General features: G+C 41.8%; 1 protein-coding gene across 3 annotated transcripts; it reads left to right on the top strand.

The window, feature by feature from the left end:
* The first annotated feature begins 8 nt into the window (after positions 1 to 8).
* Positions 9 to 24,254, top strand: ORC1 (origin recognition complex subunit 1). Of its 3 annotated transcripts, none has more exons than XM_032494275.1 (19): positions 9 to 175; positions 3,570 to 3,660; positions 4,598 to 4,671; positions 5,366 to 5,465; positions 6,121 to 6,248; positions 7,859 to 8,037; positions 9,204 to 9,519; positions 11,514 to 11,883; positions 12,797 to 12,901; positions 13,517 to 13,712; positions 16,000 to 16,097; positions 16,623 to 16,724; positions 17,160 to 17,331; positions 17,896 to 18,003; positions 18,275 to 18,424; positions 19,112 to 19,231; positions 21,900 to 22,069; positions 22,605 to 22,692; positions 23,844 to 24,254. In XM_032494275.1, exons 4-19 carry the CDS (start codon positions 5,371 to 5,373, stop codon positions 24,036 to 24,038), a joined length of 2,592 nt encoding a protein of 863 aa, XP_032350166.1. In that variant the 5' UTR covers positions 9 to 175; positions 3,570 to 3,660; positions 4,598 to 4,671; positions 5,366 to 5,370; the 3' UTR covers positions 24,039 to 24,254. The 3 variants fall into 3 exon arrangements, with proteins under 3 accessions (XP_032350166.1, XP_032350164.1, XP_006180320.1); XM_032494273.1 differs by having other exon boundaries at positions 9 to 262; positions 3,573 to 3,660; XM_006180258.3 differs by having other exon boundaries at positions 9 to 262.
* The last annotated feature ends 1,307 nt before the right edge of the window (positions 24,255 to 25,561 follow it).

Below are 25,561 nucleotides of genomic sequence, written 5' to 3'. Positions count from 1 at the left end.
GGTGGGCGGGGTGGAAAGGCCGGCTGGTGACAGAACGTGGAGACAGCCTGGGGGCGGGGCCACGACGTTTGGCGCGAAGTTTTCTTTTCTCCACCTTCTTTTCATTCCCAGCGAGGCGCCCATTTCTGCTCCGTTGCGCGGCTGGGGGCTGTTAAGAGGAGTCTAGCTGGGGCAGGTGAGGGTTACTGCAGCCCCACGAGCTCCTGAAGCGGAGGTGGGAAGCGGAGGGCTTGTGCCTAGCTTGAGCAGGCTTCGGCACCCGGTGAGTGTGGCGTCTCCCGGGCTGGAGAGGGACCTGAGCCGCGGGGACTGAGGAATTTGTTCTCTGTGGACCCATTCAGCCCCATTCAGCAGATATTTACTGAGCGCCTGCTAAGTGCCAGGCACTGTTCTAAGCCCATTAGGAGCGGTCTTCTTCCACATCCCGATTTCTAAAAGGCTTCCCGCTCTGCCGGGGACTGTGGGTTTGCAGTGGGGAAACCGGAAGCCAACGGCGGAGAAGCGTGAACACTCCTGTCCTCGGCGGCCTGAGACTCTCAGTAATGATCTGAACCACCCCTTCTCTCTGCGTGGCCCTTGTGAAGCATTCGCATCTTTTCTTCCTTTCAACCGTAGTGTAACAAGCACCACAGGGAAGGCGGAGCAGAAGTTATTACCCGATTTTACAAATGGAGCAGTTGCTCTCAGAAAGAGACTTGTTTAAGTCCCTTTTTAAGACTAAGCAACCTGAGTTTCTACCCGGGCCTTTTCTTCCCCAGATGAGCGGCTCTTAACTGCTGGGCTCTCCTCCACCTTCTTTCCTAGGAAGAGAGTCTAATGGCACCTCTTTTATTCCTTTAGTCTAACCCCGGAATAGAAGAGCTTTCTATTTTGACCATTGGAAAAAGTACTGGACTTAAGAGGCAGGAGATGCTAGATTCTTGTCCTGCGAGATTCTTGTGTTGCAGGACAAACCGCAATGACTAGAAATGCCAATTTTCAGTTTTAGTTGTCTGTAAAAGTGGTACCCTCTTCCCTGCTGTATTGGGTGCTTGTGAATGCCATTGGAGGTTTCTGACGTGAGATCATGTTTATCATGTTTATCAAGTTTCTCTGCAACAGTTTTTTAATGTAACAAAGGGCAATATGTGGGACTTTAGAAGGTTTATGACACTTCTGAAATTGAATGCAAATTCATAAAGTTACCAAAAACACAGTTTCTTACAGATAAATGCAAGGGATTAAGGGAGTGAGAAAGTGAATTTACCATTTTGCATTTTTTTCACTTAATCCTCATTAATTCTAGATTAGTGCGTCACACACAATGGATGATTAATAAATAAACATGATTGAATGGAAGGAAGTTTCTATTATCTGCATTTTGTGGATAAGGAAATTGAGGCTCATTTGACCTTTAAGTCAGTGGCTGGGAAGCCTGACTTATTGGAATAAGCACATCAGAAACAAGCTCTCTTGGACGTATATTTACATTGTTCACTTTCATACAAGATGTTCTAAAGTGAAGTGGTTTTGAGCACAGTCATTGAAATCCAGCTGCTCAGCATTTGAATTAAGACTGCGCCATCTCTATAACATTAGGAAAATTTATCATCTTGGAGTGCTAATAGCATCTACCTTTCATTCAGCAAATATTTATTACTGAGGGCTTACTTTGCACTTACTATGGACCAGCATTGTTTTAGGGTTACTGTGAGGATTAAATCAGATAAATATATCAAGAGTTTTGGTTCTACCTTCTGTCTCATTGGGTCAATAAATAACTGCTATCATTATTTTCCTGCAGCTTCCTTATCTGTTTTCCTTGGGTGTGGCCCCTGGACTGGGTGGTGTGTGTGTTCCAGATTTCTGATATCAGCAACATTGAGAGCCTGTAGTATCTTCTGGAAGCCAAAGCCTTTGCTAGGCCAAGTCAGGCCTGCCTTTCCACCCCATTCAAAACCCCTGTTGGAGAATCTCTTTGCAGATGGTGGATGAGATGTAGTAATGGGTTGAGGGTAAGAAAGTCGGGTATTAGTACAGAGTCCTGATAGTATGTATGATCTCCTTAGAGTGCCTTTTCAGAAGGACTCCTGATTTAATTTTTTGAACTTTTCATTGAAAAATAGCATACATATAGAAAAGTGCACAAGTCATAAGTGTACAGTGCACTGAGTTTTCTTGAAGAGAACATATCCATGTAACTAGCATCCAGATCAGGAAACAACATGACCATTATCCCAGAAGCACCCCACTACACCACTGTGCTTCCTTTCAGTCACCTAGCTACCTTATATTCTAATCCCGTAGGTTTTTTTTTTCTTCTACCCTTTTTTGACCTTTGTATAAATGGAATCAATATACTATATATTCTTTTGGTGTCTGATTCCTTTAGCTCGTTATTTTGTGAGATTTTCCTCACGTGTGCAGTTGTGGTTGGTTTAATTTAATTGCTGTATAGTGCTGCTATGTATATTCTGGTTCATGTATTTTGTTGATGTGTATGTTTTCCTGTTGGGTATATTCTGTTGGAATTGCTGGGTCATAGGATATGCATCAGCTTTAGTAGATACTGCCAATTTTCCAAAGTGGTTTTACCAATTTACATGCCCTCCAGCAGTGTATGAGGGTTCTGACTGCCCTACCTTATCACACTTGGTATTGTCCTAATGATTTTTTAAAAGCAGTTTGTTCATTCATTCATTTGTTCACCTATCATGTGCAAAATGCAGTTATGAACAATATAGACAAGATCCCAAGATCCCTGCTCTTTTGGAGTTTAACATTCTAATGTAGGAAGTACAACAAATAAGAAAGTAATATAATGGTTATTGCCTTGATGACAGGGTGGTGTAATGGAGCATGACCCTGAAGGGCAGGCGGGAGCGGTGTCAGGGGTAACTTTCCATTGGGTATTAGTGAAGACCTATCTGAGGAAGTTTCACTGAAGCTGAGACCTGAGACATTCTTGCAAAGATTCGCAGGAAGAGAGAAGGGCAATTGCTTAAGTCTGAGGGCACTAACAACCTTGGTCTGTTTGCTGTTTGGAAAAGCAGGCCTGGAGCACTGACAGACTGAAGTGAGGCAGGTTATGTGGGTCAGGCCCAGAGAGCCTTCTGACACCCCAACCTGCTCAGCCTTGGATAAATCACCCTCCCTTGCACACATATATGCTTATATTGGTCTCAGTGAACACAGCTCATGGTCTAGACAAGGAATGTTACATTTTATCTTGGCTTGGGTTTTGAAGGAGGATGCCTGCTTTAATAAGCTAAAATATGGTCTGGATTTAAAAACGTTGAGAGCGTGGATTTAATGCCTTTACATATACATGAGTACCTTAGGGGTCTGGAGATTGTCCTTGTGTATGCCAGTTTTTGGTTTGAAAACATGAGATCCTTGTGCCAATGTAATCAAATATCACAGACAATGTGACAAATCAGGGCATTTATTCTGCAGTTAAATTATTCAAGAATTGTAGAAAATATTGGAAGATTCCAAATTTGCCACAAAGCACTCTCAGTGATACTCTATTTTTTAAAATGATGGAGCTTAGTGAGTACTGCTGTTTACTTGTATCCTTTGTATTTCAGTAGCCTATTTTGCCTGATTTCATTGTGGAAAAGTGAAAAGTTCCAAGTTTACTTCTGATAGTTTCATGTTACATCTTCCATTATACTGAAGGTAAGTTAGGGTTATATATTTCTTTGAACATTTATTGAGATTCACTTACACCAACTTTTAACCAATAGTTTATTGGATATAATGAATCTAAATGCATTTTTTTACTTGAGCACAAATCTTCTACTTGTTTTAACTCATCAGTCTTTACTGTTTGTTCATTTCTACAATGTATTTAATTAAAATCAGGCTGATTTTTATAGTACTATGTTGTGAATTATTCTCTAAATGTTCTAAATAGTAATCATTCAGGCATCATTTGTAAGTTGTGCATTTACCAATGACTCAGTATCTTCTTTTTTGCTAATTAATTTCCTCAAAGTATATTAAAAAATGCCTTTTCTAAAAGCAGGAAATCTTAGGGGTCAAAATGTTCCCAAGTAGAATGTAGGACATAAGGCTACTGACCTTTAGGAAACCAGCTTGTTTAATCAGGATGTCAATATACTATTCTAATTCTGTTTTCAACATGGACTGAAATTATTGGTCCCTCTCTCAGTAATTCAGAGTAATTCTGTCAAACTGGATTTAAAAAAAAAATTTTTTTAAACCCCGCTTTGTCAAACTTTAGCTCCATTAGAAAAGTGTTGAATTTAGAGGAAAGGATTATTTTCTTAATAACTTAAACTTAAGATGATAGGGGAGGATATAGCTCAAGTGGTAGACTGTATGCTTAGCATGCATGAGGTCCTGGGTTCAATCCCCTGTACTTACTCAAAGAAGAAATAAATAAGTAAGCCTAATTACCTCCCCCCACCAAAAAAACCCTCAAAAAACTATTAAACTTAAGATTATGGATTGTTATTAGGACTAGTAGATTGTAGCTTCCAAATTGTAAAGAAGATTATCAGATATGTTTGGATTTTTCATTCACATTTCTGTATTGTCAGTAAAAATGCCTTTTTTCCCTGCATATTTTAATGCAATTATTTCTTTTCAGCTATTCTTGTGTCTAGTACCTGTACCTGTCAGCTGCAAAGAAAAATACCCCTTCCAACTGCCAGAGCAGTACAGGTTAGTGACACTGGGTTTTTTGTTTTATTTTTAATGTGAAGCGGAATGATACACTTGATAAAAATCCATTGCCGTTCCCTCGAATGCCTCTTGCATGTTTTTGCCTCCATCCTTGCAATCCCTGATTTCATCCATCCTATCAAGAGCTATTTAGTATTTAGTATTTAGTTTAGAAAACCCCAGTAGGAAACCCTTCCTCCCCAAACAGCCATAAGACCTGTCCTCTAACTTGCAGTCGTCTCTCTGGCTCTTTCTCTTGACTCTTTGCACTGTTAGTTGTCTTTAGTGTATTTATATTTTATCCCTACCTAGATTATAAATATTATGAAGATACAACTACTGTATCACTGTCTTTCAGTTTCAAGTTGTCAGATGTTTACCTGTCATTGTGCCTTGTGCACAATGTAAGTACTTCTAAACGTCTATAGTTTCTTTTCTTACATACTGACCCTTCTCTTGCCCTGGATGGGAAGAGATAAGGCGTAGTTCAAAATGCACACAGATGATACTGACTTGCCTATGTTCAATCTTCATAGAGCTTGACTTTTTCCTCAAAAAAAATTTTTTTCCTAAGTCTAAAATGTGTGGGAGTGTAGTAGGGGCAGAAAAGAAGGCTGAACTCACTGAAGGCAGGAACTATGTCCCAAAATCCATCAGAGTGTGTCATGTTAACTTACAGTGAACTTTTACACAGGAGCCATGGCGCACTATCCTACAAGGCTGAAGACCAGACAGATTTATTCCTGGGTTGGCAGGCCATTGTTGGATCGAAAACTACACTGCCAAACCTACAAGTGAGTGGAGTCCTTTGGTTGTCCTGGGACTAAAACCTTCTCCAAGCTAAGCTGTTCATAACTTGTATCCAGGGTGTTCTAGTTACTGCAGATTGAGAATTGAGGGACAGTAAATATGAATTGGTTGCCGGGAGGGGTTTTCTTTGATGCTAGAAGATGGTAGCATAAATATTACAGCTTGTGATACAGGAAGACATTATGTCAGGTTAATAAAATTCAATATGTCTGATAATGTCATGTCTGTTTCAGGTGGGTTCTGTGTAATTCTGCATGATAACAGGGCAGGATTAGGTGTTATTACTATGTTCTCTCAGCCCTAGAGATCTCTGAACAATTTGATGTTGTTACTGGGTAGCTTTCATGCCTTGGGAATCCTTCAGTCCTTTGTTGTTCTTTGTCAGTAACTGTGAGAAGTTAATGTTCATATTAAGGCCTTTGGATTCATCATCCATGCTTAAACAATTCATTCAACTCATTTCATCTACTCTCACTTATGACTTTACAGGTGCATTGGTTTCTAGTAGGAGAGCTGTCAGCAGAGAGAAACTATTCAGGGGGTTTTCCAGTTAAAGAACATATTGCTCTGTGCTCAGGGGTCTAAAGAGCTTGGCCCACCCTAAGTGATTTCCTAACATGTTTCTCTGTTATTTCCTAGAGAAATGAGTGTGAAAAAAGAAGGTTGTTCGACTGAAATTCATATCCAAGTTGGACAGTTTGTGTTGATTGAAGGAGATGATGATGAAAATCCATATGTTGCTAAATTGCTTGAGTTGTTTGAAGACGGTGAGTTTGGGGCTGGGATGAACAGCATTCCTGTCATGAATGATTAGGAAGTGCTAGGAGGTGGGGAAAGAGACAGCTACTGTCCTCTGTTCACAGCAGCATATAGGGTGTACATATGGGGTCACTTAAGCACCAGCTGTACCCTCTTCCACCTGTGATCTTCTTTACTCACTAGAGCAGTATTAGGTAAAAATAGGATTGTGGTGTTCAGGAATTTAACTTTTCCATTACTTTTAGGAGTGGGTAAGAATGGCCTTTAAGGCAAGACTGTTGGAATGGAGAGAAAAGATGAATTTAGGAAAAGGGGTGGGGGGATAAGTGATATGCACTCTTAGAGACATATTCTTTAATTTTGGCATGAGAAAGTAATTTTGCAAATGCAAAATGGCTTTTACCAGTGAGGAGGAAAGTTGGATTGAGAAGGTGTATCATTTGATTGATGTTCAGTCAGGAAAATAAAAACATTTCACATGTTTTATCTTCCCAGAGGTACTAGTGCATAAGTGTTGAAAAGGCTGGAGAAGCAAATGATGGTGTTTCCCAGAGATCAGTAAGGGTAGAAAGTCACTACTGCCTTTACGACTAGAGGAGCGAAACTGAAGGTAGTGTTAACCTGAGCCTGCAAGTCCACACTCACAGCCTCAGAGGTATTAACCCTCTACAGAGCAGAGAAGAGCACCGAAAGGTGGGAATGAGGCAGAGCTCCAAAAGGAAGATTAAGAAGAAAGATAGAAATTTAAAACTATACAAAACTACCTCTGCCAAGAGCTAGGAGAGGAGTATATGGTAGTTAGCCCTGTGGCAGTGTGTATGCCCAAAAAAAGGAACTGGTAGAGCGAGAGCATGATGTTTTACATCGCAGAGAGTATTTGACAAGTATGAAGGAAAACCTCATCAAACCAGCATCCACTAGAGGGAGCACAGCAGCAGTGTGGGCTTTTGTATTTGAGATGTGGGCCTTTGTGTATAGATTTTAGAATCCGTGTGTTGTGCGCCATTGGATGGCTTCAGCCTTTCTCTGAACAGAGCTAAGGAAGAGAAGAGGTGATGATGATGGTGGCACTAATGAGTGTATGTCCTTTCACTTGGAGCTAACACTGGTATGGAGTGGTATGAATGGGTTATTAAGGTGATAAAGCTGAAGATTGCAATCATATGTTTGCCAGAAGTCATCTCAGTGGCTGATGCTCTGAGTCTTGTCAGTAGTTTTGTTTTGCTGCTGGTTGATAGTTTCTTTATAATCACCGATGTGCAAAATTTCTTCAGTGCCTGTGATTAGAATTGCTCCTCCCAAATGCCTTTTGTAACTTACTTGATGACTGACAGCACCATCAGGAAGTGGAGCAAAGTGAGAAGAACGTGGGTGCTGAGTGGAGTCAGATTGCTGTCGGTTGATTCTGTGACCTTTGAAAAATTATTTGAGGTCCCTGTAATGTGATTACACTGTAAAATGGAGACAGCCATGGTACCTACCTTGTAGGATTATTGTGATGATTAAAGATAATGTGTTAATTATTACCAAGTGTTTAGCAGTGTCTGGCACATAGGAAGTGCTTAATAAAATGTTCCCACATTTTCTTAACCTTACGTTTTTCACCTATCCCTCCTAGATTCTGCAACTTATTCCAAGAAACGTGCTCGAGTACAGTGGTTTATGCGATTCTGTGAAGTCCCTGTCAATAAGCAGAATTTGCTGGGCCGAAAGCCTGCTGCACAAGAGATATTCTGGTATGATTACCCTGCCTGTAACAGCAACATTAATGCCGAGACCATCATTGGCCATGTGCAGGTAGGTGATGTTTTGATCTTTAGTTCTGTCTTGAAGCTAATTTCTGGCCACCTCCTAAATTTCATGACCTCAAAAATATTATTGGCTCTAATTTACCCCACAGAAATGAAGTTTTCTCTCTTTGATATCTTCTCTGTTTGCCTGCCTACTTCATCTCAACAGATGTTTTTGGAGAGTACTTACCATGTATTAGGAGCCTGCTGGAGGAAGTGACATTTAGGTTGTGACCTGAGGGATAAGCGGGAATTAGCAAATGTATCACAGTGGGAAATTATATTTAACAATGATTATGGAAGGCATAAAACATTATGAGGGTGAATATGCTTGTTTGAATGAGGATGTCACCTTGAGTAAATCAGTACAAAGAGTGCTAGTTGCTACAGGCAATTTGTGTTATGGGATTTTATGATAAATCAGGTTCCAGTGAGCTAGCTGTAGGCTGAATTGAGACACTGGTTTGGAGACTAAGATATGGGTTATTTCTCAAGCTACTTCAGCCCCCCTGAAAGGGATTAGATCTTGATGTGAAATGTGGTTGCATGGTGATTAGGTGATTGGTTTAATGAGAGATTATGGCCTGGCATGACTATAGTCAAATTTTCCAGTCTGTGGGCCCAGCATATCATATGCCACAAAATAGTTTATCTCTGAGTTAAATGAGGGAAGGAGTGAAAAGCAGATATAGAATTTGAAGCAGCAAGATGGGTCGACTGAAAAAGGGAGAGAGCAGAAAAGGGTGTTTAGGCAGGAACGTAATGGTGGGAATGAGCTAGGTGGTGACAAGCCAAGCTCGACTAGTGGTGGAAAAGGGTGTTGAGCACTCAGGAGGTAAAATGGGGCCTGATTTTAGAAGGCACTGAAAATCAATGTAGGTTATCTGGTTTTGCTAGACTAGGGAGTCGTTGTAGACTGTCGAGCAGGGGAGCATCCTTAGTTTTTGTGGAGAAATTTGGTGTGCTAGAAAAGAAAGCAACAAGAGGTATGGATATCAGCAAGGAGAGGTCCGTAGAAGTATGCTATGCCACATCCATGCCTCTTTTGTTTGGAAAAGTAAGGTTCCAGATAAGAATGCAGACTTCACTGCTTTTTAATCATAGCTCTCATTCAACATTCCTTGGCTCCTTTGGTCCTCATTTCTTTCTATCATCTATACTTCCTAAATTCAGGTAGTAGCTTTAGCCCCAGGGGAAGTAATACCTATGGATCTGAAAAATGAGAAGACATTCTTTGTGAAACTATCTTGGAATGAGAAAAAATTTGAACCACTATCTCCAGAACTAATTGCACAGTTGGATAAGCTACAAGAAGGCAGCCCTAGATGCCAGAAGCCCTTGGAAGCCAAAACTAAGAGTACAGAAAGCCCTTCTTGGACCACAGAACATGCAGTCAAAAGGATTGAATCAAGGCACTCCACCTCCAAATCTCGCCAAACTCCTTCCCATCCTGTCACCCCAAGGGCAAGGAAGAGGCTGGAGCTCAGCAGTAAGTGTGAAATGGGTCACAGTGGCCAATACTGAGACTAAAGGAAAATGGTGAAATATTAATTCATGCTACAGTACTGAGTTAGTGCAGCAGTGGGCCAGGTACTGATCAGACACATGTTGAAACATACATCACATATTAGTCATTTTTAAGTATACAGTTTAATGGCATTAAGTACATTCACATTGTTATACAACCATCCCCATCATCTTCCAAAACTGAAACTCTGCATCCATTAAATAATAACTTCCCATTTCCCCATGCCCATGATCTGGCAATCACCATTCTATTTTTTGTCTCAGAATTTGACTGCTGTAGATACCTCATATAAGTAGAATCATGAAGTATTTATCCTTTTCTCACTGGTTTAAGTTAGTATAATGTCCTCAAGGTTCATTATGTTGTAGCATGTATCAAAATTTCCTTTGTTTTAAATTGAAGGACAGTTGACATATAGCATATAAGTTTCAGCTGTACAACGTAGTAATTTGATATTTGTGTATGTTGCAAACTGATTAAATCTAATTAACATCCATCACCGTACATAGTTACAACCTTCTGTAATGAGAGCTTTTAAGATTTATTCTCTTAGCAAGTTTCAAATATGCACTACACTATTATTAACTGTAGTCATCAAGCTGTACATTAGACCCTCATGACTAATTTATTTTATTTTATAACTGGAAGTTTGTACCTTTTGACTATGTTTACCCATTTTGCCCACGTTTACCCATTTTGCCCACATCCTCATCCTCTTCCTTTGGCAACCACAAGTCTGTTCTCTATATCAATGAGCTTGGATTTTGTTTTTTTGTTTTTGTTTTTTTATTTAGATTTCACATGTAAGTGAGATCATATGGTATTTGTCTTTCTCTGTCTGATTGATTTCACTTAAGCATAATGCCCTCAAGGTCTGTCTATGTCACAAATACCAGGATCTCCTTTTTTATGGCTGAATAATATTTCATTGTATATACATACCATGTGATCTTTATTTACTCATCCATTGATAGATACTTAGGTTGTTTCCATGTCTTGGCTTTTGTAAATAATGCTACAGTGAACATGGGGATGCATTTATCTTTTTTGAGTTAGCATTTCTGTTTTTTTCAGATAAATACCCAGATATGGTATTGCTAGATCATATGGTAGTTTTTAGTTTTTTGAGCACCCTCCATGCTCTTTTCCATAGTGGCTACACCAATTTACATTCCCATCATCAGGGTTCCCATTTCTCCACATCCTCGCCAATACTTGTTATTTCTTGTCTTTTTGATAATAGCCATTCTGACAGGTGTGAGGGGCTATCTTACTGTGGTTTTGATTTGCATTTCCCCGATGATTAGTGATGTTGAGCACCTTTTCATATACCTGTTGGCCATCTGTGTATCTTCTCTGGAGTATTGTCTATTCAGGTCCTCTGTCCATTTCTTAGTCTTATTGTTTGTTCTGCTCTTGAACTCTATGAGTTCTTGATATATTTTGGGTATTAACCCCTTATCAGATACATGCTTTGCAAATATTTTCTCCCATTCAGCAGGCTGCCTTTTCATTTTGTTTCCTTGTTGTCCAGAAGCTTTTTAGTTTGGTATACTCCCACTTGTTTGTGTTATTCAACAGAGCCATTGGTATAAATTTTTTCAAATGCTATTGAATGGGGCCTGAGGGTGTGCAGTATCACCCTGGCTGAGAACCAATGTTCTGGTAGATTACTTCAGGGAAAAGCTGATCTGGATGTTTACCTACAAAAGCCTGATTTAACTGTTGACTTATGGTTCTAACTAGGAAAATTACCCATGGAATTTAAGTGAGAGATTAAAAATAGTAAGAGCTACCTGGCCTGGGGAAAGAAAGCAAAGAATAATTCAAAATATGGATAACTTATGTCTTTGTATCACTCAATGAATGAATTTATAAAGAGATTGTATAGGGGGTGTGTATAGTGCTAGTTACAAAATTCATACATTGTTTGTGGTGATCTCTCCTGAACTTAGGTTTCCCTAGGACACCTAACACTAGGATTTCCCAGCAGACTTCGAGAGCCTCATTGGATTCTCCTGGAAGAACAAAACGGAAAGTGGCCTTCTCGGAGATCACCTCACCTTCTAAGAGATCTCAGCCTGATGGGGCTCAGACCTTGTCTCCAGCTCTGCAAGCCCCAGAGAAAACTGGAGAGATTCAACACTCTTGTGCCAAGGATGACAAGAAGGCTTCACCTGATTGTCACATGATCTTGAGAACTCGAGTCCCAGCTTTGAAAACGACAGAGATTAGTGAAGAAAGAACACTTACCCCTACCAGGGGGGGACGGAAATCCTCGGTGGTGCCTTTGGTGGTTCTGAAACCAGAAAACATCAGAAAGAGGTGACCAGGGATGTTACCCTGCCTCCCACAGAGCAAATTGAGATCCTTCACATGATGTGAAACGTGTGGGTCACAATAAAGTTAGAGCAGTAGGCTACGAATCTGCCTGTGTCACAGAATCACTAGCTTTTCCAAAATAAAGATTTCTGAGCCTCTTCCTAGACGTAGTGAATAGTCTCCAAGTGTTAGGCCCAGGAATCTGCATTTTTGAGATGCTCTTTGGATGATTTTCTGATATACTTAGCTGCCCTTTGGGGATCACTGCTGCAGAAGATAATTTCCTAAACCTGAATTTCTTCAGTCCTGGATTTCATTACTTGCTGTGACTCTGCCACATTTTAACAGTGATTTTTCTAAGTCAGTTTTTCTTTTTTCCTTTTTCTTTTTTTAACTAGAAACCATTCTCTAATACACATATTACATGAAGATAATGCATCTAGAACAAACTTTGCAGTTTAACCCCAGACAATTTTTGTAAATAACAGGCAGCACAAATAATGTGATAAGCCCCAAATTTCAGTGTTTTCTGCTCAGAAACTCTGGCATCTGGCTCATAATAGGTTTTCTTGATAAGTGCTTTGTATTAAAAATATAGCTGCATTTCTGCGCACCTTGAGCCTCAATGGACAGTAAATTCATAGATATGTCAGAAATTTAAAAAACGGTAAGAAACTAGGATTAGGATATTCTGATCTCTAGCTGGGGAGTTGGTAAGTCAGATTTAAATGATAAGCTTTTGGCAAACCATGATCTCTGAGTCTGAGTCAGACTTCAATTACAAACTATTAGCTCCTTCCAAAGTAGCTATAGAAATGCTAGGAGCCAGTCAGGCCACCTGACTATCTTCTAGTCCTGCTGCTGATCCCTAGTACTTGAAATTGCTTCCCGTAACCGTGCTGTGATAATCTTGCAGGGAGGCCAAAGAGCCAGAATTTCGGGATGAAGCTACCTCTACTCCCCATCGTATCCGCAGAAAGAGTTCTCTCCTGACTTTGAACCGGATTAGGCAGCAACTTAGGTAAGACTGCTCCTTGGCAGGCAGAAGAATGTGGCTGCCATCTGTAATATCTATAATCCTACTTAAAGCCTCTTACGTCATTAGTTATTTGCTAATCCACTGAAATTCACTTTTTACCTACAATGTCTAGAATTATGTAAATTTCACATAAATGTCCTAGTTTGAAAGGGGCAAGAAAGGTGGCCCTGAGTTTAGGTGGCTCCCAGGGCCCCATAATTATTACACCCAGCAAGACTGTTAGTGGGGTGCCTAAGAGCATGCACTTTGAATCTGATAGTCTTGGATTTAAACCTGGGCTTTGTCATTTACTATCTTTGGGAAGGTTACTTAACCTTTCTAAGCCTTAGTTTCCTCATCTATAAAATGGGAGTAATAATAATAATAATTAATAATAATAAGCAAGTCACAAAGTTGTTAAGGGGTTTAATAAGATAATATAAATAAAGCCCTTAGCAAAGCCTTTCAGGAGCAAGGGCCCAAGAAGTGGAGCACATCCTGTATTGCTCAGTTGCAGGAAAGACTCTGCAATACCTCTAATCCACACTGACCTATTAGGAGCTTCTTATTTAGACTTCAGACACTGAATATCAGGAAATAATGTGTCCCACCATTCAGGTTTTTAGGTAATAGTAAAAGTGACGAAGAAGGGGAAGAGTTTCTGCCGGCAGCAGAGATTTCAGACTCTGGCAGTGAGGAGGATGAGGCCTCTCCACCCCCCCTTCCAAGGAGAACACACAGCAGTGTGTCCAGGAACCTACGCTCTTCTATGAAGTCATCCTTACAGACTCCCTCCAAAACACCAAAGAAAACTGTAAGGTTCTTTCAGGTTTATTTTCCAGTGAAGCACCACTCTCTTAATTTAGAAATTGTCCTGGCTGAACTCACACAACTAGTAACAACTGGATTCTGAGCACAGATCTGTCATATTCAAACTATGCCCCTGGGAATATTCATGGAGGAAAGGATGTAGGTGAATCCTTGGACTGAAAATGGATCCAGTAGACAGTGACTTGAGTCCAAGTTCCTTTTAAGATACAGAACCAAGTGACCAAGAGCCGAACTTCCTGAGGGAAGGACAAGAACTGACCTCTTGTCTTTGCATTTCCTGCGAAAGCTGCATAGATTTGTGCGTGGTCAGTGCTCAGGGGACACTGAATCCAGAGCTGTTGGGCCGGGTTGTTGGTTTTTTTGTGCCTCTTGATACAGCTGAGGATACACTGCTTAGGTGCTGGTAGTGAATTGTGTAGCAGTAAGATGGAAGAGATGATAAATGGACATTTCTCTACTTCCCATGGAACTCTAGCAGAACATTGAAAGCTGTTAAGAAAAGAGCATCTTATTGTGCTCAAATAAGTTTGAGAAACGTTTAGATTAAACAAAGTTAATCTGGTTTCACTATCACATGACTTCTTAAGGCCATTAACTTACTGGTGTTACTGTGACCTTCCAAGAGGGCATGAGCATGTTAGGAAACTTTTTTCCTGGAGCATCTTGCTCTTTAGAACAGTTTAGAAATGCCTAATTAGAGCTTTTTTCCTAAAGCTGATCTCCATTTTTCCATATCAAGAAAAATGTGATTGAGCTTGTGTGAAGTTAAAGAAAGACCTGTAGTGGAGGAAGGAAATCCAATCGATCACTTTGTTTAGAGGCAGACTTATGATGTGAATAGCTCACCGTACATCTGGTTTGATTGCGTCTTCTGAGTCCCACCCAAAAGAAGGGATATAGGGTGGGGGGGGGGCCTCTTTAGCATAATAAAAAGGGTAGAAGTCTGCCCAGTTTTTTGAAACCTTCTCAGCAAGGTTTTGTTATTCCTTTCCTGTGTTCGCCAAGTTAAACTGTTAGGACTAAACGCTTTCTGCCTAACTGAAGAGGTGGAGAGATTATCACTATTGCTTGGCTGGAAGCTGAGGGTGGGTAGGAGAAATGCCCCCACAGAATGGAGTGCTTTGTGAAAATGCCATAAATGCTACAGGGTAGCAGGCCTGCTCTAATGAGCCAGTAGCAAGGGAAAAAGAGAATAGTAAAATAGGGCTGTTGGCCTAACCTGAACAGTGACCCTAGGGTTTGGAGTGGAAAAATCTGGGAAGGTTTCTCCAAGTGCTGTAGGAAAATGGGGCACAAGAGGATGGTCATGTCTCACATCTCAGGAGAGTCCCTGGGATGTGCCCTGCCAAGTGAGGGTCCTTGGCTTCGCACAGCAAAGAATTCAAGAATGAGCCATAGTAAAGTGAAAGGCAGTTTATTTAGAAAGATACATTTTCTAAATAAACTTGCTCAGAGTGTGGGCCATCTCAGAAGAGAATGTGGGCCATCTCAAAAGATGGCCTGAGGTGTGGAGGTGGTTAGTTTCTAACAAGTAGGAAGATTATTCCAACTATTTGGGGAAGGGGCAGGAATTTCCAGGAACTGGGCCACTGCACACTTCATGGCCTTTTATGGTCACCCTGGGAGCTGTCATGGCACCTGTGGGTGTTCTGTTTAGTGTGTTAATGTATCATAGTGACCCTATAACAAGGCTCAAGGTGTCCTCGAAGTCAGATGTTCTGCCATCTTGGGCAGAGTTGGTTCTAACCAGTTTATGTCCTATCTTCAATTGCTGTGTCATTCTCTCAATGATTGTGCCCTGCCCTCTTCCTTCCTGTCTCACAACTACTATGCAAGGGATTGTGGACGTTCTGAGCTAAAGTTTGACCATATTTTCAAAGAAATCTAGAGGAGAATCTTATGAATCAAACCCAGTTTATGTCTGCTGCACTACCCTGCCTTTGGGCAGAGTAGTTAGGATTTCTTAATAATTTGTCTTTCTTCCAAGGTAATATTTTGCTTTGAAAAAGTATTTAATCCATACTTTTATTCATCCTTTCTGCAGACTGACACTTTTCAAATTCTGATACTATATGTAAATTAGAAATAAGTTGTGTTTGCACTATGAACAAAATGTAGGGTAATGTGAGGGAGAAAGGAAGCATCTTGGTGCTTTATGCAGGAAGGAACAAAGAGGAATTCACCACCTCTCTTTATCAGATCATCACAAATCAGATTGCTGATTTGCTTTGTTTTTTCCTTCTGAAATATGTTCTCTCCTTTGAATACAGCCCGAGCCCAGAACACCACGTCATGCAACTCCCAGAATCCGCAGCCGAAACCTGGCTGCCCAGGAGCCCACCAACACACTGGAGGAGGCCCGGCTGAGGTGACACTGCTCGGGGGCCCTTTTCAGATAGGCAGAAGCAGGCCTCTGCTCTCATTCACATGAAATGGGAGTAATTTGCAGTCACTGGTGTACGTAACAAAGATAGAGAGTGAAATGAACGTGTGTGTTTGAAAGAAACCTCTCAGGCAGTATCTAGGTGAGCTAATGTGCACAGGCTGTGGAAGGAGTTTCCAGTCTGTGACCACCATGTTCTTAGGGATGGCAGGTGATTAGTCAGGACACTGCTTCTCATTTGCAGGACCCTTTAGAACTATGTGGGGACTTTGTCAAAATACATAGGCCTAGATCCTGCCGGGAAGCAACTGAAGCAGACTGTGTGTGAGATAAGGTCCACTCATGTGATTAGGGGAAGGCGCCCCAGGTGATACATACTGTTGGTTAGCACCAGTGAGTTGGGTGATCTGGGTGGAGAAAGGGATTATACAAGTCTTTTCCACTTATTATTGAGTAGAGACTGAAATGCTTCTAAATTCCTCCTTTTCCCTCATTTATCACCAACTGTAGGCTGCATGTTTCTGCTGTACCTCAGTCTCTTCCTTGTCGGGAACAGGAATTCCAAGACATCTACAACTTTGTGGAAAGCAAACTCCTTGACCATACTGGAGGGTGAGTCATGTTGGGGGACGCAGGATGGTCAGAACAGAAGGCCCCTGCTAGTTACCACCCCAGGTGCTGTAGTTCAACCCAGCAGTCTCTTCCCAGTGTCAGAAGAACAGGGAGAGTCATTACAGAAGCCTAAAGCTTCTGAAGCAGCTTTTGTTGTCAGAGTAATTCTATAGGAGTAGAAATTCTGTCTTACAGAGAAAATGACACTGGCCTTCTTTGGGTGGGCACGTTGTACACAGTGTCTCCTGTGAAATAACTGATTCTATATAAACAAGTCTTACTTTGACCAGCTGCCAAGGATGGTCCTTACTGCCCCCACCTGCATGCTTCAGGAGTCTCTGTCCTTCCTCCTGCCCACATTCCCATACTCCTAACTGATGGTAGTGTGCGGCAGATGGCCCAGACCTAGCTCGGGGTCTTCTCTTCTTGCCCCAGGTGCATGTACATCTCTGGGGTCCCTGGGACAGGGAAGACTGCCACTGTGCACGAGGTGATACGCTGCTTACAGCAGGCAGCCCAAGCAAATGATGTTCCCCCCTTTCAATACATTGAGGTCAATGGCATGAAGCTGACAGAGCCCCACCAAGTCTATGTGCAGATCTTGCAGGTAAGCAAAGCTTTTTGGGCTTTTTGGAAAATACCATTTCTTGGTGGCATGTGAAAAGGGAAAGGTTTACTTAATTTTGTGCATATTACATACTAATGACATGACAAGCATTGTCCTTTATGTAGAGGTAGGAAGGGCAAGGAAGGCAGAATTCCTACCTTCAAGGACCCTGAAGTCTAGGAGCTGGATAGGAATTTTTGGAAGCCAGTATTTAACAACACAGTGAAAACTGACCTCAGGAGGCAGTGTGGCAAACTGGCAAAGGGGTTAGAGATAGGCCATTCATTAGCTGTTATCTTGGAACAAGTTGTGTCCAGTTATAAATAGAGTCATGGAATAATGATTTTGGAGGGGCTTCTGAGACCAGCCTGTGGCTCATTTGCATTTCAGACACTATGTGTCATCTCCTGTGGTGTCTTCTCTTCTCCCAGGCTAAGTGTGGAAGACAGAGAACAGGATACTGAAGTCCTCAGACTAAACAGCTTTCTCTGTTAGCAGATTTAACTTTAAATACAGGAGAGTAAAATCCTGACAGCTTACACACCTATTTTTTCCCCAATGCAGAAGCTGACAGGTCAGAGGGCAACCGCTAACCACGCAGCAGAACTTCTGGCAAAGCGATTCCGCACCCGAGGGTCCTCTCAGGACACTACTGTGCTGCTTGTGGATGAGGTAAGGCGGTGCCCACGGGAGGGCTGGAGAAGTGGCGTGGCTCTGGACTGATGTTCTGGGAGCAAATACTTGGCAGGAGGAAAGTCCTGTCTCCTTTCTTCCTTCACCTGAGCCCACTCTGGGGGTGAGAGGCGTGTGTCCGTTGCTGGCCCGGCTGCTTTGTTGGTGTGATCCAAGAGCACGGGCAGCTAACGCAGTGGTGACAGGTCTTCTCTGGGGCCCTGGCTCAGTCTCTGTGGCCGACCCTGTGTCTCTCTCTGTTTCCCGTCAGCTTGACCTTCTGTGGACTCAGAAACAAGACGTAATGTACAATCTCTTTGACTGGCCCACTCACAAGGAGGCCCGGCTTGTGGTCCTGACCATTGCCAACACCATGGACCTGCCAGAGCGCATCATGATGAACCGGGTGTCCAGCCGACTGGTAGGGCCGTTCTCAAGCTGTTCTTACAGATCCATAAGCTGGGCCAAGGAGTTCTGCAAAAATGAATACATAGGAAACTAAAATAAATGGGGAAAGTAAGAAATGTGGCTTCCAAAATTCTTACAATTTCTAAGTTGGAAATAAATATGTCACCATTGTGTGATTTTCTACAAACATCTCCTTGGTGTTCTGTTGCATGTACATTCTTCAACAGCACAGAGCCCTACAAGTTTAATTATTTTTAAGAATATTAAGCACCTACCCTTGCCAGGCAGTGAGCAAGGCAGCGTGGTTTCTGCCCTCTTTGATCTTGTAGTTTGGCAGGAAGCACAACAAGTACTTACAGGTGTGAGGGAAGCCAGGCTGTGCCTGCATGTGGAGGAGCTGAAGAGCCTCCCACCCACTCGGATTAGAGCCCCTCCACTCTGATCTACCTCTGAATGATTCTAGTAGAATAAACAGTTCTTTTAAACCAAATGAAGAAATAGTTGAGAACCACGGCCCTACAGGATACTACTGGCCATTGTCAGTGACGAAAGGAGCCAGAAGCAGTGGTCCTGGGGTGAGATGTATCAATTGTTATACGAGACTTGGAAATCAGATTTGGGGACTTGAGGCTGGCTTTCCAGCAGGACTGTCAGAGTGGGCAATCCATGAACTTATTTCTCTGTTGTCTTGACTCCCCAGGGTCTAACCAGGATGTCCTTCCAGCCCTATACGCACAGCCAGCTGCAACAGATCCTAGTGTCCCGACTCGAACATTTAAAGGCCTTTGAGGATGATGCCATCCAGTTGGTAGCCAGGAAGGTAAGTCGGCTTTAGGGAGCTCCTAGCCACAGGGCAAGTCTTTGCTGAGTACCTCCCATGAGAAGCCCTGTGCTGGGTGCTCTGGAGATGAAGAGACGTTTGGGAAGTCCTGTAAAAACAAATCCCAAGAAATAGAAACAAAATTTTGAAAAATTCCTTAACATTCTTATTGTATAATTAATCAGAAGGCTATAAGTATGGTGGGCCAAAATACAAATGCAAATTAATTGATTCAGGGAGTTTGTATATTGAAAAGGGCAGTATAGTCAAATAGATAAGCCTGGTTTGAATCTGGGCTCTAACACTAATAGGCATATGGAAGATTATAGGAAAGTTACTTAGAAACGTCCTGGGTCTGTTTTCTTCTTTGAAAAATGGGAATAGCTACCCCATTGGGTCATTATGAGAATTAAGTGAGATCACGTCTGTAATGTGCCGGCAGGGCTCACACTCCATGGTAGGTATGAAGTGTGGGGTGCCCGCCCCCTCCAGTCTCACTGGGAGAATGCCAACTGAGATTCCATTAAGACTTCTGCGAGGCTGCTGAGGAACAAAGCGGGTTAAATATCTGTCTCAAGCTGAATGGAAGAAACCACACATCCACAGTATTCAGCACTTAAAAGAATTACAGGCTTATTTCTAGTTTCTTACCCAAAACGACATGAACTTGGAGTGCCTGTCTCAGCAGCACACGTCTTTGCCACCTGCTCAGAGCAGGGCAATGTATTAGGTCCTGGGGTCATAGGTGAGCCAGATATGCTGCTCGTCTCCAAGTTTGCTTTCTAGGAAAGAGAGCCTCAAAGTTACTACCTAACCCTTCTATTGGGTAGAGTTTTTCCACTTCTGCTATCTTGCAATTTCTAAAAGTCCCCCCCCCCGAACAGTCCTTTTTTATGCCATCCTACTTATAGAGATTTTTTTCTCCTTTTTCCTCCAAGATGCTTTTGTCTCTTGGTTTTGGTCTTTATCTTGCACTGTTACTTTCCTCAGATGTCTTGGTGTCCATTCAGGGCTAAGGGTGGAGATTACAGAGCTGATTGGGAGCTCTGAGCATATGAGTGGGGCTCGTTCACTGAGAGTTTCACTGTGGGGCAGTCTGATTGGGCCAATTTCAGTATTTTCAGTTCTTTCCCATATTTTCGGGGGTAGTCACATTTACTAGAGTAGGCTTCCTGTGTCCTGCCTGGAGGGCTTGTGGTTGCAAAGACTCAGTTGGGTTTTTCTTATCCTATAGCAACCTAGCACCAAGGTCAAAACAGGCCTTTTCTTGCTGTCTTTTCTGTATGTGAGTCTCTCCCCCTTATTCTGAGCCTTAGTGGGGGTTGGGTCCCAAGTTTATGCACAGTATTCTCTTAGATTTCACATTGGTTGGGCAGGGTTCATGGATACGCTTAGAGTGAGGACCGCTTTGGGTGTTTTCTGCCTCCCAGGGCCCCGTGTCCACTTCGGTTCTAGGCCTCCGCAGCAGCTCTGGAATCCATGCTGTTAACACTACATGGCTCTGCTTCCCAGGGCAGTGGTAATGGTGATCAGAGGAGAGGAGAAGCAATAGGGCAGAAACATCCCGAGGACAGCCTCCCCATTTGGATGTGGGAGATGAGAGGGAGGGAAGAATGTAAGCCGGTGCTCGTGTTTCTGTCTTGGGTTACTGGCAAAGTGATTTTTGTTTTGAATGCCTTAAAATTGAATTCTGAAAACAGAATATATGCAAAACATTTCAAAACTCCTGTAATCCCACTTCCCAGAAATGACTACTTGTGTGTGAATATATATGCACATACATATATATGTATATATACCTATACCACTTGCTTTTTTAAACTTAACATAGCATGAATTTTGGAAGGAAATAGTTATTTGGGGAGGCCATCAGCAGGATGTCATCGCCTGTGATGGTTGTCAGGCAAATGATGGGGGTTGCTGGCAAGCACTGGGAATACAGAAACTGAGAGAGCCTTGCAGGCAATGGTGAGTCCAGGGGTTCCCTCAGTGAAATTTAAAATGCAAGGGCCCTTCTATGTCAGCTTGGGAGAAAGTGTCAGATTCCCTGTGAAGGGAGCCCAGGAGTCCCTCAGTCTCTGTGCACATGGAAGGCAAGGCAGCCACTGGCATGCTGGGTTCTGATTCATTCGACTACAGATTCCTCTGGGTCCTCCAGCATTGTGGCTTCCTTGCCTCTTGATTCTGGTTCACTTCGCCGTTGACCAGGTGGTCTCCAAAACTTAACATGTGCTGTGAGGGAGGCTCAGGCTGTGGCTTAATCATTCTCCAAAATAGGCTCTACCTTAGCCTCTTGGCTTCTTCTCTCTCTTCAAGGAACAAGAGCCCTTGTGTTCCCAGATAGTTCAATAATGATTTGGGGCCAAGGGTCCCTTCTTTTAGATTTCTTCATTTCCCTAATGTTAAATAACACAGAATTTCTGCCTTTTCCATTGTGGAGTTATCTGTAAAGCCAGGGCAAAGGTGTAGATTCAGGGAAGGGCCCCAAGCGCAATATGATTACATCTGGGCTCCCACCAGGTTCCCAGCCCGGGCTAAGTAATTAACTTCAGGCTTAAGTGCATTCCCAGCCCTGCCTTTCCTTGTAGCTGAACACAGAACCAGATGGTTTTTCTCCTGGATTGAGAGGACAGGGGGATCTCAAGGAATACAATGTTCCCTCCTGTAGGTAGCAGCCCTCTCTGGAGATGCACGACGCTGCCTGGACATTTGTAGGCGTGCCACAGAGATTTGTGAGTACTCCCACCAGAAGCCCGGCTCCCCTGGCCTGGTCACCACAGCCCACTTACTGGAAGCGGTCGATGAGATGTTCTCCTCATCATACATCACTGCCATCAAGTAAGCCGCTTCTGCTCCATGACTCTGCACCTCCCTTGGAAGACCACTGGAGAGGGCCCCAGAGCAGGAGGGCTATGGAAGCATGTTTCCCTTTTGAAGCTTCTGCTTATTCAACCTGCATTTACTGAAAACGCTGCCCTTTTTCTTGAGGCATAGTCTAGTCAGGGAGACAGAAATGTAATCTAGTGCAACAGAATAATGACCATGTGTTGAGCTACACTCCAGGTGTTTATGAAGTAATGTGCTGGGGAAGCAAGAGGAAGTAGCAACTTCTCTCACACTGAATGCAGTGGGGGTGCTGGTTCACGTTCAGGTAGAGTCGCTGTGTTCCCTCACTTCCAAAGTGGTGTTTTTTCGTATCATTTTGAGACTTGGAAGGAAGGGGAATCCTTGGCAAATGATATAGGACTATAGGAGGAAACAGTCCTCAGTTTTCTCCTGTCTCTTCTCTGAAGACACAGAGAAGCTCTATTTGGCTTTCCTCTGGGTTGGTGGTACAGCCACTGAATAGTATTCACATCTCATTTTCTTCAAGAAATTCCTCCGTGCTGGAACAGAGCTTCCTGAGAGCCATCCTTGCAGAGTTCCGTCGATCAGGGCTGGAGGAAGCAACGTTTCAACAGGTGATTGATCTGCTTTTTAAAAATCCTTCTAGAGTTTGTTCTGGTGCCTTTAAAATATGTGGAAATTTCAACCACTGTGTAACAGTCTGTCACTATTTTGTGCCAATCTGATTATGCTAAAGAATATCAGACCAGTGCCTGTTTTTATGTGATATTTTATTGAGTTGTATGAAAAGGGAGCTTTAGCAGCTGGTTTCTGATATTAGATTGAAGCTTTACTATGTGCCAGGTACTTTTCTGGAAGTGAGAGAGTCCAAGATGAACAATAGCTTATGGTGTCTTTCAGAACAAGCTATATTTAAAAACAAATCACAAAGATCAATCCAAACATTCTGAGCATAATTTCAACTATATCAAGTAAAAGGAATCTTTAGGGCTGGTGTCTTAGTGGTTTATTTAAAACTGGTGTCCATGGGTACCAGACTGCCTTTGAAGATGAATTGTTAAAGGTATCTGAGTACCTGGAAGTTTGTGTGTCTGTGTGTGTGTATGAGTATGTTTTAGACAGATACGTCAGGAAATAATTTTCCTTCCGGCTACTTCTTTATTTCCTTTCAGCTTATCTTCTTTAAATTCTTTTCTAAATATTTAGTTGCTGGTCATGTTTTGCCCGTTATTGTTCTTCTAGAGCCTGAGATTGCTCTTCTGCAGAGTGACTTTCATTTTAATTTGTAAATATTGCCTAAACATCTACAATGTGCCAGTAATTGTGATGCATGCCAGGGACCCTGCGCTGAATCGGTTAATATCCCTGCTCCTGACAAGCACAATTGGAATGCTCAGCCCCAGAGACAAGGACTGTTTGTATAACAGTGACAGTTACCAGACATTTTATATCTATTAACTCATGATGGATACTGTAGTATATTTAAAGATAAAACTGAATCTCAAAAAGTGAAATAATTGGCCCTGGGTTGCATATTTAGGTAATTGGTAGAACCAGAGTTCAGACCTGCTGTTCTCTGATTCCGAGGCCAGTACTGTATTCTGCCCCTGTGTTTGTGCCCCAGGGAAACACCCACTGATGCATTCTGGGGTACTGAGTGTCCTGGACAAGAAGTGTCTCATTTTCCCAAAAGAAATAAACAATTGCTTACAGACCCAGGACTACCTTTTCGGCAGTTGACCTCAGATTTGCTTTTTGTTTCTAGGTATACAGTCAACACGTGGCCTTGTGCAGGATGGAGGGACTCCCATATCCCACCATGTCGGAGGCCATGGCAGTGTGCTCTCACCTGGGCTCCTGCCGCCTCCTCCTCGTGGAGCCCAGCAGGAATGACCTGCTCCTTCGTGTGCGGCTCAACGTCAGCCAGGATGATGTTCTGTACGCACTGAAAGAGGAGTGAATGGCTTCACAGGGAAGGACTGTGATCTGTGGTTTTGAAAGAGCCCTATTTCCTTTTTCTAAGCACATGGAATCATTGTAGCAAAGTATACTGAGTGGAAATGGCTGTTGTGTATTTTGGAACTTTCCATTAAATCCTTTGCTTTTTCCAGAGTGTTTGGGAAGTTTAACAGTCATTACAAACATCAGACTATAAAACCAAACTGTCCTTCCTACAATAGGCCCTTTCTCTGGCTTTTATTTCTGTTAGGAGCCCTCTCATTTATTTAATGGTAACATTCCATGTATATAAATACATGCACACAATTACTGTACCTATATAAAATAGTCCTGGGAGAATATGTAAGAAATTAGTTACATTGGTTACCTCTGGGAAGGAACTAGATGGCCACCTTTGGGGTTAGTGGAAGACTCACTGTATGTCATTATGTATCTTTTAACTTTTGAACAATATAAGTGTAACAAACTTAGTTTATGAAAAAGAACTGCTGGAAATCATATCAGTAATAAATAATACCTAGCAACAAATAGATAGAATACAGAATTTTTAAAAAGGCACCATTTATCATAAAAACAAATCTTTAAATAAAAAAGACTTAGATGGCACAGAAAATTTAAGATACCAAGGAATAAATCTAATAAAGAGATGTAATTAATCTATAAATATGAATTGATTCCAATTAAAATCTTGGCAGGGTTTTTTGTATAACTTTGCAAGTAATTCTAATACTTACATAGAAACCAACAATGGAACAAAGTGACATCTAAAACCTCATGTCGGGTACTAAGAAAAACACATCACCCACATCATAGTCCTGCCAGAAATGTTTGACCTGAATCTACTGATGAGAAAAACTAGCAGATAAATCAAAATTGAAGGAAAAATATTCTGCAAGGCAAAATTCCTCTTTAAAAATATTCCTATCACCAAAGGAGATGAGAGATGAGGGCTAAATAGCTAAGTACACTGTGAGAACCTTGGTTGGATTGTGAATTTAAGTGATACAATTACAAGCACTATTATGGACTATATTTATATTAGGTAATTTAATATTATGTAAATATTAAATTTTGTGGGTGTGATAAATTTTTGTGGTTATGTAGGAGAATGACCTTGTTCTTAGAATCATGATGAGACATTTATGAGTTAAATATAATAAATGTAACTAATTAACTAGTTTGGGAAAAAATACATGGATACACATTTATAAATGTATATAATGGGCTAGGGTCACTATTAGAATATTTTTAAGAATTATACAATAAGAAAAGGGAAAAATGGGTAAATAAGGCATCCACAGGATAAGAAATATGAATGAGTAACAAAATGGAAACTTAATAGTAAAAGAGGCCTTCAGGTCAAAACACTTACACATCTATTCAAAAAATCTTTCCATGTTCTTTGTTTTTATTTTTTCTTCTTTTTTTGTTAAAAAAATTTTTTTTTAATTTCTTTCCGTGGTGATACAAAAAAATTGAAACTCAAGTGCCCATTGATGGGTTTGTACACTAGAACAACTGCAT

This window comes from Camelus ferus, chromosome 13 (assembly GCF_009834535.1).
Source record: "Camelus ferus isolate YT-003-E chromosome 13, BCGSAC_Cfer_1.0, whole genome shotgun sequence".
NCBI lineage: Eukaryota > Metazoa > Chordata > Mammalia > Artiodactyla > Camelidae > Camelus > Camelus ferus.
This window is presented reverse-complemented; position numbering and strand designations above follow the sequence as displayed.

Bases quoted from the DNA above. Each gene is read 5' to 3' on its own strand.
- ORC1 (XM_032494275.1), top strand. From the start codon at position 5,371: ATGGCGCACTATCCTACAAGGCTGAAGACCAGACAGATTTATTCCTGG. The intron at 17,332-17,895 runs GTAAGCAAAGCT...TCCCCAATGCAG, and splicing joins TCTATGTGCAGATCTTGCAG to AAGCTGACAGGTCAGAGGGC. The intron at 19,232-21,899 runs GTAAGTCGGCTT...TCCCTCCTGTAG, and splicing joins TCCAGTTGGTAGCCAGGAAG to GTAGCAGCCCTCTCTGGAGA.